Source organism: Lycium ferocissimum, chromosome 7, assembly GCF_029784015.1.
Source record: "Lycium ferocissimum isolate CSIRO_LF1 chromosome 7, AGI_CSIRO_Lferr_CH_V1, whole genome shotgun sequence".
Lineage (NCBI taxonomy): Eukaryota > Viridiplantae > Streptophyta > Magnoliopsida > Solanales > Solanaceae > Lycium > Lycium ferocissimum.
The window spans coordinates 9,054,474-9,070,068 of NC_081348.1; the positions used below are offsets into that span (position 1 = coordinate 9,054,474).

The 15,595-nt window shown below is 32.7% G+C and overlaps 1 protein-coding gene across 1 annotated transcript; it reads left to right on the plus strand.

Annotated features, from left to right (window-relative positions):
* Positions 1 to 2,377: 2,377 nt before the first annotated feature.
* LOC132062499 (uncharacterized protein C24B11.05) lies at positions 2,378 to 7,968 on the plus strand. The gene is made up of 8 exons (XM_059455055.1): positions 2,378 to 2,552; positions 4,469 to 4,548; positions 5,718 to 5,783; positions 5,890 to 5,987; positions 6,309 to 6,434; positions 6,553 to 6,771; positions 7,009 to 7,074; positions 7,659 to 7,968. The coding sequence occupies exons 2-8, from the start codon at positions 4,497 to 4,499 to the stop codon at positions 7,815 to 7,817; spliced, it is 786 nt and encodes a 261-aa protein (XP_059311038.1). The 5' UTR covers positions 2,378 to 2,552; positions 4,469 to 4,496; the 3' UTR covers positions 7,818 to 7,968.
* Positions 7,969 to 15,595: the final 7,627 nt, after the last annotated feature.

Genomic DNA, 15,595 nt, shown 5'->3' on the forward strand with positions numbered 1-15,595 from the left:
ATGTGGAGGTACTGCTATATCATGGCGATCTACAAAGCAATCCATTGTTGCTACTTCTTCAAATCATGCTGAGATAATCGCTATTCATGAAGCAAGTAAAGAATGTGTGTGGTTGAGATCAGTGATACATTTCATCAGAGAAAGATGTGGCTTGAAGTGTGATACAAAAATACCCACAGTATTATATGAAGATAATGTTGCATGCATAGCTCAATTAAAAGGAGGTTTCATAAAAGGAGATAGAACGAAGCACATTTCACCAAAGTTATTCTTCACACATGATCTCCAGAAGAATGGTGATATTGATGTGGAACAAATCCGTTCAAGTGACAATCCTGCAGATTTGTTCACCAAATCTTTGCCAGCTTCAACTCTTGAGAAGATGATATTCAAGATTGGAATGCGAAGACTCCAACATTTGAATCTTGGTCTTCGTTAGGGGGAGTGAAATACACGTTGTACTCTTTTTTCCTTAACCAAGTTTTGTCCCATTGGGTTTTCTTGGTAAGATTTTTAATGAGGCAGCTCTCAAGGCGTATTACTAGATATGTGTACTCTTTTTCCTTCATTAGGATATTTTTTCCCACAGGGTTTTTCCTAATAAAGTTTTAACGAGGCACATCATCTAATGAATGGACATCCAAGGGGGAGTGTTGTAAGTTGGATGTAGTTGGATGCCCACCAAATACTTGGGCACCAAGTATGTGTGGCCACAAAGTTGTCCCTTATGGCCACCAAATTCACTTATTTCCTCCTATAAATAGGAGTGTGTTTTCTTGTATTAGAGACACAAAAAACAAGAAATGAAATATAAAGTTTCCCCCCTTTCTCTAAAGCTTTTCTTCTTTGCAATTATAATAGTAACATTTTCTGAAAATATGGGGCCTGTTATTAATTCCAATGATTACTAGTTGAGTTACCTACATTCTCCTTGCAAAGCTCAATCTGGAAAGACGAGGCATGGTGATAGATGAAAATGTCACGGGTGCAATTTGTTCGTGGAAGCTATTTAGTCCAGAAACTTGCCCTTATTCACAATCTCTAAGGAAAATTTTACAGTTTGTTTGACCAAATTTATGAGCATTTGATTTAGGAAAAAAGTTCAAATTTACGTCTATATTATTTGGAATTTCTCAATTTTGCTATCAATCACATTTTTAGTCCATTCATACGCTCGTTGTTAGCTTATATTTACCTGTTGCCATTACCGGAATTTCAGCATGAAAGAAGCGGACCTTGCGTGTTCAATTTTTTCGAGAGAAAAGGTTCAAATTTATCCCTCATTTTTTGGCTATGGTTTAAAATTATACTTCGATTGGAGCTCTATTAAGGGGTCGAGGGGAACACAGAGGTTAATTCCTAGTGGCGGAATAATTTTAGACCAAAGGCAACACAAATTTAAGCAATTTCGAACATGACAAATATGACATTTTTCCCTCTTAATTTATTCCTATGTACCCCGGGACTGCTAATAGATATTCAGCCTAGACGAGAATAATGAATATGTACCTGTCATCTGAAAAATGATATATCCCTCGATTATTCTTAGTATATACTTATCTAATGTTCTAAAAAGCTTAATAAAATATACCGTTAGAACCGGTGGAGATATACCTCCCCGACTGCCAAACGAGAAGCTTAGCTGGTTAACCAAGAGTAAAGAGAATAAATTGAGTCGCCGATGCTAATTTTACAAGCATATTATATATCTGGGGTAAAGCTAGAGTTCTAGTTACAGATTCGGCAAAATTCAATAATTTTAGTCAAAATTTATATTTGTTTTGAGAAATTTGCTTAATATGTATAAATAATTTATTCAGAATTCAATAAGCTGTCTTTTCTAGAGTTCAAAATTCTGAAGTTCAAAATTCTGAAGCCGCCTCCTATAATTCATAACAAAAAAGATGAGCCAAAATCATCTAGGGGTGTGGTGTGATATTTATTATCCAATAAAGATCTTGAATCCGAGCATTAACTAATGAGAACTTCTTAGCAGGGAACGTTTTACCTCCGCAGTGAGTTTATCTAACGTGAACCTAGGTTAGCCGGAGCCAGTGAATTTCGGGAATGCATGGTTAAAATAAACGTTGGAATAACGGAGCAACGATGCAAGAAATTCGTCCCATGGGATTGAGGCAGAGTACAAATGCTCTCCAAGTCGATCGTTTTCAATTTGGTATAAATTACTACTAATAGTGTAAACAATTCTTGCATGCTTTCTTCTTTACTTACGTATGACAAATTGGCAACTAGTGCCCATTAGTGATCTTTATGGGTGTGGGGGAAAAGGGCCAAGAAGTTTGAGTGGCACATTAGTGTGCGTTTGCCGAATATTCCCCATTCTAGTTATTCCTACTTAGGGAGTTAGGCAGTTAGGCACCCCCATCTTCATAAAAGTAAATAACGATCTACTATAAATTAGCTTCAATTCTCCATGCAATAGTCATCATCCAATCAAGGCCATTATATCCCTGGATCATACAAAATTTGTATCCTATAGGTGCAGGAAGCTGTTGAGCTAGCCTCTTTCCTTCGATATTTTCATCAGCCAGGTAATTAAATTAAAGCACATAGCTTATGTTTAGCTTGCATTTTCTTTGGCAAATACTTCTTTCTTATCATTGTATGTGGTACTGTTTGAGTAGCACATAGTTTAATTAAAAGAAAGAAATGAATATTTTTGGAGCTTGTTACTTTAAGCCTGGCATAATATTTTTGTGCTCATAAAACCATATCGCTAATGACAATATTGAGAGTTCAAAATTAAATTATTTTTAAATATAGCAACATGTCATTCTTTCTGGAACATTTTAAAATAAAATTAGGACCAAATAAAATAGAAATGAATGGGTAACAAACTAGGGAATTGCTCAGTGGTACTGGAGCTATCCTTATTCAAGGAGAGTCAATTGATACAACTTTGCTGAAAAAATATTATACTATATATATAAATCAATGTTTTCTTATGTATTATATCTTGAATCTGCCTCTTGACTCCTTCATGTGTTTATTTTTTTTTTATAGTCTGAATTCTCTTTGTTAAAATTTTAGCTCCGCCATGCATGTAGCGTCATTCTAGATTTGTTAGAGCTTAAAAAGGTTGTAGTTTATAGGATACTTCAATGTGTGCGTTGAGAGATATTTAGGCCTGCCGGATTATGCTCCAGTAGAGCAACAATTAATAGCTGTTTAGTGTTCGTTAACATGATTGATTTAGTTTGTGTTGTGATGACTTTCGTAATGGGCAGTTACTTTTTCTTGATTCGTTGCTATAATATTGATGTCCAGAACTCTAGGGTGACGTACTTTAATCTCTCCACTTAACTAACCCGCTTTGTATCACCGAACATCTTTCGTTTCTTTTTCTTTCGTTTCTCTTGAACGATCGATAAAAAATAGTAACATACACGTGGTTTATAAAATATGTAATTGGGTGAATCTATAAAAAGTAGTTTAGAATATATGCCCACTTACTAATTTTTCTTGATTTGCTAGTACTATATATATTTATGTCTAATTTTTCTTGATTTGCTAGTATTATATATATATTTATGTCCAGGACTCTCTAGGGTGACGTATTTTGATCTCTCAACTTAACGAATCCACTTTGTATTACCGAATATCTTTTGTTTCTTTTTTCTTTCCCTTTAATTTTCCTTGAACAATCTATAGAAAATATGCACATGGTTTGTAAAATATGTAAAAAGGTTAACCTATAAAAAGTTGTTTGGCATTTATGCGCACTTATTAAATTCCACCATTTCTTGCGAGTAATTAGTTATTCTATAAGTGGACTGTCGAGACTTAATTAATTTTACCTTTATTCTTTTTTATTTCAGCACGTATATGTTCGTGTAGTGAAGGTTTCTTTAACGATTCTTAGTGATATATTAGCTGGTAGCTTCTTGATCCTCAAACTCTTTGTTTACCGACCAGCACTCTTGGATTGGCAAAGACTTGTTAAATGTTATTCTCTGTTTTTCTTTTAGCTAAAATTTCTTTGTTAAATTGCCTACGAAAGCATATCCGTAATACACTTTTGTCCAAAAGGCACATCTTTGGCTTATCAATGCTTTGTTATTCAAAGTCCAATACGTAGAACATCACAAAACTACCACAAAACTGAGTGATATAAAATAAGTACAGGAATGATTTTGTTTAAAGAAAAATACATAGCGTAGACTTGAAATTGGCCTAGTCAATATCTGAATCTAAAAACTTCAGTGTCACATGCAATTAAAACACACTTAAGAACTAATTAATATAATTTATTGTCGTCGTAAATAAAACATTAAACCAACTGCCATGATAATTAAGTTATTTGGGATATAATATACGTTTGATTATCATCATTCTCTTTCGCTCCTAGGAAAAGGTTTCAAGCAAAACATAAGTTCCCTAATTAAGAAACTTTATACGATTCAGTTAAGCTATGTGATCGCAATGACATTTCAAAATATTTGTGCAGGTAAAAGGTAGCGAGTCTACTCTTGAGAATGGAAACTGTTGCAAGGTCTGACAATCTTAAGTACGAGTGCCTGCTGTTTGGTATGTTTAATTTGTCCAACTATTATTTGGTTACATTATTGTTTATGTGTTGCATTTGGAACTTACAAGACAACTGTGTCTATTTCAATATTTCTTCGTTTATTATCCTAAACATTATGAGAAAATAGTCAGATGCCCCCTCAACGTTTGGCCGGTTTAATTATGACGCACCCAATTTTTGCGGGCGTCCTATTACCCCCCTGATCATTTTAAAAGTGGAATAATTTGCCCCCTGAAACGTTATGCCCAGATTTGAAGTATGCAGTGAAATACACACGCTAACTAGCATCTAACACGTATATTTTTCATTTAAATCCGTTTTTTTTACTAATTGTTCTTCTTTCTAACATACTTCCACCATTTTTCCACAATTAAACAATTTTAGAGCTCCAAATTGAAGAAAAATAGAAACCCATTATTAAAAGGCTACCAAAAATCAATAGACAAAGTATTGGTTCATTGAGAAAACTTTGCACCAGCTTAAATTAAAAAAAGAAAAAGGAAAGTCGTTGGAGTTGAAGAGGGAGATGGTGGAAGTCGCCAGATTATTCCCTTTTTTTTAATTTCTTTTTCATGTCACAATCTCCCCCCTTACTTCAAGATCTAATCTGTTTTATAGCAATTAGTGTAGAGATTCGTCTAGTTTTACTCAAATTTGCAGGTTTATTATGGGTGTTCATGATATGAAGTTTTCTTATCTAGCTAAATTCTTGATTTGATTCTTATTTTATTTAATGTTGGCATTATTAGATTGATGGGTCGTTTTGATCTTATTTGTTGTTATGAGAAAAAATGGAGTTTGCCGGTGGAAATTTTTCCGGCAACCAAAATCCGGTGACCTGTTGAAGAGAAGAAGAAAGAAGAGAAAGAAAATGAAAAAGAAAGAGAAAGATATAAACAAATCAGAAAATTAAATAAAAATACAGTTTTTATAAACTATTTTTGTGTCTCACTCTCTTTGAGAGAGTGAAATGCACTCTCTTTGTCACCTAGCATTCAGGGGCAAATTATTCCACTTTTAAAATGCTAAGGGGGATAATAAGACGTCCGCAAAGGTTGAGTGCGTCATAATTAAACCGACCAAACGTTGAGGGGGCATCTGACTATTTTCTCAAACATTATCGTTAGTAAATTATTTTCTTATCTAAAATGTTTTTTCTTTTTTCCAGATATGGATGACACTTTGTATCCTCTTAGCTCAGGTGTCAACCTAGCTTGTCGCAAAAATATAGAAGGTACCAAAGTTTATCTTATTATGTCAAGTAAATAACCAATAAAATTTTATGATCAAGGAATTATAATAATTGTTGGAAAATAAATTACTAACATATTTCATTCCAGAGTATATGTTGCATCAACTGAATATTGAAGAAACTGAAGTGCCAAAAATGTGCTTGGAACTATACAAGGAGTATGGGACAACAATGGCAGGCTTGAAGGTAATTATATACTACATATACTTAGCTTGTAGTTCATTTTTAGTTGTTTTAGTATTCCGAAGAATTACCCCCTAGATCTTTATGTATTAGGAGATTTCCGTTTTATTTAAAGGCTCATGATGACTTATCCCTAATGGGTGTTCAGCTATTGTTTTTGGATATTACACTCCATTTGTCCCATTTTACGTGACATTATTATTATTATTTGGGGGAGGGGATTAAATCATTTTTTTCTTTGACTACATACCATTTCAAATTCTTCTTAAATACTCGAATTCTTAACTACGGAAAAGAGTTATATTCACCCATTTCCTCATGCAGGAGCTAGGGTACGAATTTGACAATGACAAGTTTCATGAATTTGTGCATGGAAGATTGCCGTATGAGGTGCTAAAACCTGATCCACTGCTGGGGAACCTCCTCCTTTCCATGCCACAGCGCAAAATTGTAAGTAATTAACAATGTTACCCAGTTAATTATTCTTTTAAATTTCCTGATAGCCAATAATAATTAGTTTAGTATGAGAAAATAATAGCCTTTTATTGGTGTTTGGTGAATCAATCAGATATTCACAAACGGGGATAAAGCGCATGCAATTAGAGTGCTGAGTAGGCTGGGGCTGGGAGATTGTTTTGAAGGTATTATATGCTTTGAAACTCTGAATCCTCCCTCAGAAGATACTGATGATGATGAGGCTGCTAGTCGTCGTCGTATTTTATGCAAGCCTTCGGTGAAAGCAATGGAGGCTGCCATTCGGATTGCAAACCTTGATCCTAACAAAACTGTACGTAATATACTCTTCTCTAGTACTTGTAACCTTCACTATCCATGCGCCTACTTTTCTATCTAAAAATGATAAAGAGTATTTATAAGTTACATATACTGTCAATCTGTAGAATTTAAACTCGTCTAAAAATTCTTTCTACTATACGCTTTGGCTGATTGCGCGTATGTTTGATTGAGATTGAGCGTGTCCAATATTAATTTTCTTCCTGATACATCCCTTCTCGATCCCTTTCAGATTTTTTTCGATGACAGCCCCCGGAACATAGCAAGTGGCAAACAAGCTGGACTGCATACTGTTATTGTAAGCTAGCTCCACCTCCTCTTTCGAATTTCTGGTGGTCTATTAATTTGTTTTTCCATTAACTATTCAAATCCTATATATATAAGAATATATTTAGAAAACATGTACAGTAGGTTATACCTCGTCTTATATCAGGAAAAGAAACAACTTAGAGAAAAAATTGTACTTATTGACGATCAAGTAAAAGTTGAGCCATATCGAACTATTTTTGTGCAATTTAAATGTCAGCATTTAAGGGAAGTTAACGAGAGTTCGGAATCCAAAGTCATAATAATTTGGCACATGGAGTAATATTTTCTTTCCCTTCTTTAATCAAATATGATATACTTGTATATTAACAGGAGTGAGTAGTATTTCTTAGTAGGATTATAATTGGAGTTTTAAGGTACATTACACACTGTAATTAGTGTAAGAAATATTATATCATTAGGTTACGTTTATTTATTATAGCAAGTAACTTGTTTTATTTTTAAGATTACGTACAAATTTACGTTTGAATGAGGTTTATTTATAGATATTCTTTGAATGGCCTAATAATAATGACCATATAGATAACTTAAGCTCGATTGATTATATTGGTGCAGGTGGGGACGTCAGCTTTGGTGGCAGGGGCAGATCACGCCTTGAGGAGCATACACAACATCAAAGAAGCCCTTCCTCAAATATGGGAAAAAGAAGGAGAATACCCACAGCAAATTATCCATTCCAATGCCGCTGAACTAACTGTAGTACAACAAGCATAACCTACACCGTGTGCATCAAGACTTTGATGAATTTCTATAAAGATCTTCGTGAAATTAAATAAGCCATTTTATATATATCCAATAAGTGTTACATAGAACTATATAAAAGCAATTACTCTGATCTACAACGAGTTTGAGCTTCTTGCAAATTGTTTATTATTGCTCTTTATTTGTAGGAAGTATTTCAATACAATTTGGAAGGACCATAATCATATGGCCAAATGGAGTAATAATTTGTTTAGATTTTTTCTCCTTTGGAGAGAAGAATGGAGGAGCTATTGGAATCTACAATGACGAGCATGTACTGCTGCGTCTCTTAGGTCGCTTTGCACCTTTTTGCATCAAACTTTTACCTCAAAGATATGATTAGCTTTTAATTTAAAGGAATTTAAAATAAAAAAATAAAAAAAAATTATAAAGTTAAGTTAAAAAGGAGTATATTACTAAGGGCATCTTTGTCAAAAGATTTTTTTTATACGAAAAAGGGTCAAAATGCCCCTAACGTAATGAAAATGACTTAAATTTGCGCTCCTATATAATGGACCCCAATTGCCCTTAACATTAATTTTGGAGTTAAAAATGCTCCTCCTTCTAATGAAATTATAAGATGGCATATGCGGGGCTTTAGTTAAATAGGTGACACTGGTTTATTGGTCGACATGGCCTTAACTTAAAATAACTCGACCTATATCCTGGTTAACCAAAAACAAGTAGAATTCATGCATGTATTTGTCCTCAGTTCCTCAGATGCTTCATGTTTTGCGACTGGGTGGATTCAAAAGACAATAATGTTTTATCGTTTGAAGTTGTGGTTTTTGGTTCAAAATGGGTGCAAACAAGATCCAAATGATTTGACATCTAGGTTCAATTCATATTCGTCATCCTTTAACATGAGGATTCTTAGAAATTCAATGCCAACAATTTCGAACAAATAAATTTGGAAGGGTTGGGTGTGATATTCAAGTGGATCAATAAAGTAGTACCACCTATTCAATTAAGGTCTCACATATGTTATCTATTAATTTCATTAAAAGGAGTAAGTGTACAAAGTAAACCGACAAACCGCACATCTTGGTTTGATTTGTCATAATTGGTTTGGTTTGGTTTTAACTAAAAAAGTAAAACGAACCAAACCAACCCGACATTATATGTATTCAATTTTTTAAAATATTTTATACATAAAAATATTTATTTGTAATGTAATTTATAAATATTTCTTAATTTTTTTTTGTAGTTTTTTTATCTATTATCATATTATTTAAGTTTGAACTTAGAATTTTGAACGTCAATATATAAGTTTTATATCCTATGGATGTTAGTAACTCAAATAAAGTCCAAACCAAAACAAACTCAACACTAATGCTAACAAAAGAAATGAATTTACCATTAGGAATGACAATAATGTTGGATATCTATTCTTTAGTTTTTGCATAATTGATTTAGTAACTTAAGTTTTTTTCTTTGTCATGTAATTAATACTTATTAGCCGTACTTCTTTTAGCATGAAACATTTTTAGATTATGGTCATTTTCTTTATGGCTTGTTAATTAGCAATATTTATTTTAACCGATTTTATTAGCTTTTGTTAAATATTTTAATACAATGTCATCACTCTTCTCACATTTTATGTTATTTTCTTAAGAAACACCTTAATTATATAGTTGTACCTTACTAGGACTAAAGAGATATTTGAAGTAAAAGTTATATGTTTTGTATCAAGACTATTCCAAAAAAACCCAAAAACCCCGGAAAACCCGAGAGTTGAAAAACTTTTTATTGGTTTGGTTTGGTGTATAAATTTAAAAACCCGACGCAATTGGTTTGGTTTGGTGTTTAAAAAATTCGATCCAATCCGGTCCATGTACACCCTAAAAAGGAGTGACATCTTTAGTCATAAAGGATAATTGGGAGAAATTTTATTTTGTGAGTTACATAACCAGCACTACTTGTGTGAGGCTACTTTACTACTTGACAAGTGTAACCTTGTTTATTTTAAGCATAAACAAGAAAGACAATCTTACTTAAGCCGTCCCTATTTTTGACGACCGAATAGGACCGAATCCAATAAACCGGCCGGTTTCCGGTTAAAACCGGAACCAGGTTCATACGGTTTTAAAATGCAAACCGGACCGAACGGTTCGAAACTCAAAACCTCTTTTTTTTTTTTTTTTTTGTATAGTATATATATATATATATAGTATTTATTAGTATATTGTAGGTATATTTACATATGTTATATAAGTTTATAAGTAAAGTTTATATATTTTACGACTAATACGATAATATATATATATATATATATATATATATATATATATATATATATATATATATATATATATATATATATATATATATATATATATATATATATATATATATGTTTAAGTTATATGTATACTATATATACTTATAACTTTTATATATATATGTTTAAGTTATATGTATACTTATAAGTTATAACTTATATATTATAACTTAAGTTTTTATAGCTTAAGTTTTTTCTAAGTTTATAAATTAAGTATTTTATAAATTAAGTATATTCTTAGTATATTTTAGTTATTTTCAAGTATATAACTTTCTAGTTTTTAATTTAAGTAGATGTATATTATAAGTATATTCTTAATATATTTTAGGTATATTCCTCACTTAATATAAGTAAAAACATGAACACAAGTAAATAGAAGAAAGCTAAATGAGCCATATATTTTATTCATTCATGGATAACATTTATTTGCAAGTTGTAGTTTTTTTAACTTGCAAATAATTCATGAGTTGCAAAGAAATAGTAGAATAATAAAATCACCAATTGTCAATCATTTGGTTAATTTCCCCCATATCGTATTCGGTCATGGAGATATCTTCAAAGTCTTCCATTTGGTCCGCTCCACTTGCTATCAAATCTTCAATCTCTTCCTATTCGCCTTCCACCGCTTCTAAGTTTTGGTTGCGTCGCTCCGATCTAATCCAATCACAAATGCACACTAGTACTTGCAAGCTAAAACCGAATAATGAGTGTCTATGGTCTCCAATTTATTGTCTTCCTTGGCTAAATGCACTCTCCGAAGCCACGGTTGATATTTGAACCGTAAGGATATCTCGAGCCATTCTTGAAAGTATCGGATGACTTGCCTTATATTTCTTCCACCATGCTAAGACGTCCAAATCATCTAGTTCCTTGATATCCACATTTGGCTGCATCAAATAAAAGTGATATTCATCAAAGTTTGCATTACAAGAAGGAGTTGGATGTGAATGTAAAACTTTTAAATGCGACAAACCCGACAAGCCCTTTTTGCTACTTTGAGAAGTAGTAGGGCGTGGGCTTGAGCAACGGTGTAGCATTTTCTTCCAAATTAGAATAATGACTAAAAACTTTTCTAAACTCAGCATCAATAGCGAGCTCGGCTTTAGCTAAAGATGGTTCAACTCCCTCTTCAATTTCTAAAAATGTATAAATTTGATTAACCAATGCTCTAGTATAAGACATTTTTAAACAAGGATTTAAAAAAGAACCCAATATAAATAAAGTTGGGATGGAAAAAAAAAACTTCTTAAATTTTGTTGTCATATTAAAAATAGACGCTTGATAACCGGATTTATTTTTATACTCTTGTAAAACTCTAGCTATTTTGGCTAAGTAGGCTAAAATTTCGGTTACCGTGGGATAGAATTGTCTAGAAAAAGCAAGAGTTGCATTATAAAAATTTTGTAAGAGTTCAACACATTTCTTAACATCTTCCCAATCCGTAATATTTAAGCAATGATCATTATTAATATTATATTATTGTGAACTTGTTGTATGGGAATCCTATACTCATATGCCCGTTGTAGCATAATGTAAGTGTAGTTCCACCTAGTCTCAATTTCGTCAATTTTCCTAGGTCTAAAGCTATTTTCCACACAAGAATTCTTAAAATCTCTCGGTCTTCCCCTATTAGCATTACAAAAAGAAACGCAACCGTATCTCTAACTTTTTGAATAGAATTTTCAAAACACACAAGACCATCTTTAACAATTAAGTTTAAAATGTGACAACTATATCTCACATGAAAAATATTTTTTAGCGGAGGGTTTAATTCCCTTTTTAAAAGACCAACCACCTTTGTATTATTAGAAGCATTATCTAAAGCAATACAAAGTGTTTTTCTATAAATGTTAAAAAATCTCATAATAGTAGATATTGAATCCGCTAAAATTTTTCATCGTGACGACCTTTTCCTTCATCATATAAAAAAGATATAATTCTTTTTTGCATAACCCAATTGTCATCAACCCAATGACATGTAATAGCAAAAAACCTAACTTGTTAAGACTAAGATTCAAATCAGCGGCAAGAGAAACATTCAATTTAAAGAATTAAATACATGGCGCAAATAAAATCTGTATTTTTTATATAAATCTATAACATCCACTCTACAAGTACTTCTAGGAATACCCTCAAATAACGGATTATAACAACGTTGAATATAAGTAACAAACCCCAAACCCGAAGGAAAGGAAAATGGTAAACAATCATAAGCTACCATTTTAGCTATTTCTACACACTCTTTTTTCTTGTCATACTTAAAATTTTTACCGGTTCGTGGGTCTATCGTCATTTGAATACCCCCCACATTTGAACCGGTTTGCTCTCCCCAAACATCCATATGTCTCTTTCTCATATGACCATTTAGTGTACCCGTTCCACCATCCTTACTAGTTCCTTGCCTAAAAGCAAATACTTTTCCACATATGTTACATTTAGCTGTTTGGCTTTCCTTATCCTTAGTCATAAATTTCCAAATTTTAGCGGTTGGCTTACGAGTTCTAGGCGGTTTGTCTTGTGTATGTGATTGTGCAGGACCTGTATCTCCTATGGGATTTTCGGGGGCTTGTGTTTCATCATCATCATCAATTTCATTAAAAGTGTCGGTATAATAATGTTGCATTGCATCATGATCTAAAAGGTGGATTATTTCCACCAACATCAATACCTAAATTAGTTGTTTCTTCCACAAATGTTTCCTCATTAAACCCACCCCTAACAATACCACAACTACCGGCACCACGTTTAAATCTCTTCTCCATTATTAAATAGAATTAATTTAAATCACACTATTAAATAGAATTAATTTAAATCACAAGAAAATAAATTGCAACAAATTAAATTGCGTAAATTAAATTGCGAAAAATAAAGATAGAGTTGGAACGAAGGTACCAAATTGCCGGACTAATTTCCAACAAAATAAAGGCAGCTAGAATTGCAAATCCACCAAAGCTACTTCGGATTGTTGCAAAATCACCAACTCCACCAACAATATTATAATTGCAAAATTAATAATTGAAACTATAATAAGACTTTATAATATTTAATTGAGAAATTTAAAGTGGCTAATTGTTGCAAAGTAACTATAACTGAGAGAAAGAGAAGAGTGAATTGGTGTAGATTAAAATGGAAATGGAGAGAGGTTTATATAGGGGTGGGGGATGGGTTAAAGTGTTAAAAAAAAAGTTTGGGGGGTTGGGGGGGGGGGGGGGCAAAATGGGGTTTGGAACCGTTTGGCAACGGCCATTTCTGCAAATGGACCGTTGGCCAATGGTCCATCCCACAGCCCAACGGCTACATTTAAAAAAAAAAATTAATTCGACCGGTTTAACCGGTTCCGGTCTCAAAAAATTGAAACCGGACGGGTATATATTAAACGGTTGACCGGAACCGGTAAAACGGTTCCACCGGTTACCGATTTTAACCGGTTGATAGGCTTTTTAACCCAAACCGGTTTTAACCAGAGCTAACCCGAACCAAGATTGAATCTTACTTAGTCAATATTTTTCCTTAATTAATTAAATTGCCTAGCTAGAAACGAAAAGAAAAAATGGAACTATCTCCAACATTCTACAAATAGAGAATTGTGGCAAAATTTGCGTTACGGAAATTTTTAAGTGCAGTGTTCTAAACCTTTGCTTTCGTAATATTTGTTATTGAAGATCTAAAATTAACTATTTCTATAAATATTATTTTTATCCTATATTCAATAATTGTAAATATTAAAAATCATTGTACAGTTAAATCTATTACTGTATATGTTTATACAAAAGTGAAGCTGGTTCATGGTGTCCTTTATTATAACTCTATTCAAAATATATATATAAAAAAAATAAAATTAAAGAAGACTAATACTAGCATTTAAGACTAAGTTTGGGATTTTAGCACTAATTATTTAGAGAAATGCATTCCTCCATTAGTATATCAACAATTGATTATTACATATTATAAGATAAGAAAATAATATAAAATTATCAATATATATTGTTACCATTCTCTAATCGTCAATATGAAGATATTTTAAGTTTTCTTTTTCGTTTTTTCTCGCTAAGCATTTTAATTAATGAAAAAATTAACATTGCCTTTCTTGTTTATGCTCAAAACAAGTAAGTGTACACTTGTCAAGTAATGAAGTAGCCTCACACAAGTTGTGTTAGTTATGTGACTCACAAAATGAAATTTCTTGATAATTGGGGTCCAATAGGGGGAAGGAGAGACATTTTAACCCAAACATTAATGTTAAGGGCAATTATGATCGAATAAATGGAAAGAGGACAAATTTAAAGTACTTTCAATTAGTTAGAGACATTTTTAACCCTTTTTTGTTTTTATATGAAAATAAGAAAAATGTAAGTGCTGCGAAACAAAACTTGAGAGAAATTATCCTAATAAGCAAATTATAATCTTAATTTTTCACTATTTAAAATTTAAAATAATATTTTAATAATCAGATATGTACTATTCATATTCACACATTGAATCTTTTTTTTTTTTTGAAACAGTTTTTTCATCATGTATTATTCAAGTCAAACGCGAGTACATCAGTAATGTGAGACGAAGGGATAGTATTCCACTCCATCGAACCAGACATAGAAGCAGATGCTGCTAACGAAGACGGTGGCAACTTTGATTCGCTGATTTCTTAACAGACGACAGAGAGAAAAACGGTAACTCTTTGAGAAGAGTTTTATAATCAAACACTAAAGCATCAAAATAAGAGTAATTCACCAAATTTCCTTCCAGAGCTTGCTTCACGAGTAGATTATCAGTTTCCACAACAAGTCTCGTTGTAGTGAATCGCTCCTTTAGCCAAGTAAGATCCCCACGCATCCTTATGATCTCGGCCAACAAGGGGCTAGCAACACGGCCAATGAATATAGTTTTTCCAGCAATAAATTGTCCCAAGTGATCGCGTAGTACCATGCCTACTCCCGCCAAACCTGTATGTATATCATAAGAGGCATCAGTATTACATTTGATTGTGTCAAGTTGAGGTAGCTCCCACTTAGTATTCTTAGAATTCACTGCACCACCAGTAGGCGTCTCGTCCACTAAATCGATGTTTCTCCATTCCTCCAGCTCCTTCTTTGCACGGTACAAAATCGCAGAGAGCGCACTTTGCTTATTATTCCAACATATATTATTTACGGCTTCCCAAAGGCTCCAAAAATCATGGTAACTTCCTCCGTTTTGTTTTTAAATTCCTTTTTTTTTGTTCTTCAAAACACTGCACAAAATTTCCTATTAAATCATTCCAACAAAAATTTGATTGAATCCAACATAGCTTTGCACTGTGACATTCGACTAGACAATGTTTCACGGTCTCCGTCGTTTGCAAACATTGAGGGCAAACTGAACTAGCTACACATTTTTTCTTCGAGAGGTTCTCACATATAGGTAAAATATTTCTCAACGCTCTCCAGATAAAGTTAAGCACCTTAGGTGATAATGAAAGACTCGAAACGAACTT

Excerpts from the sequence above, each read along its gene's own strand:
- LOC132062499 (XM_059455055.1), top strand. The coding sequence starts at position 4,497 with ATGGAAACTGTTGCAAGGTCTGACAATCTTAAGTACGAGTGCCTGCTG. Across the intron at positions 5,988-6,308 it reads CAACAATGGCAGGCTTGAAG|GAGCTAGGGTACGAATTTGA; the intron begins GTAATTATATAC and ends TTCCTCATGCAG. Across the intron at positions 6,772-7,008 it reads ACCTTGATCCTAACAAAACT|ATTTTTTTCGATGACAGCCC; the intron begins GTACGTAATATA and ends GATCCCTTTCAG.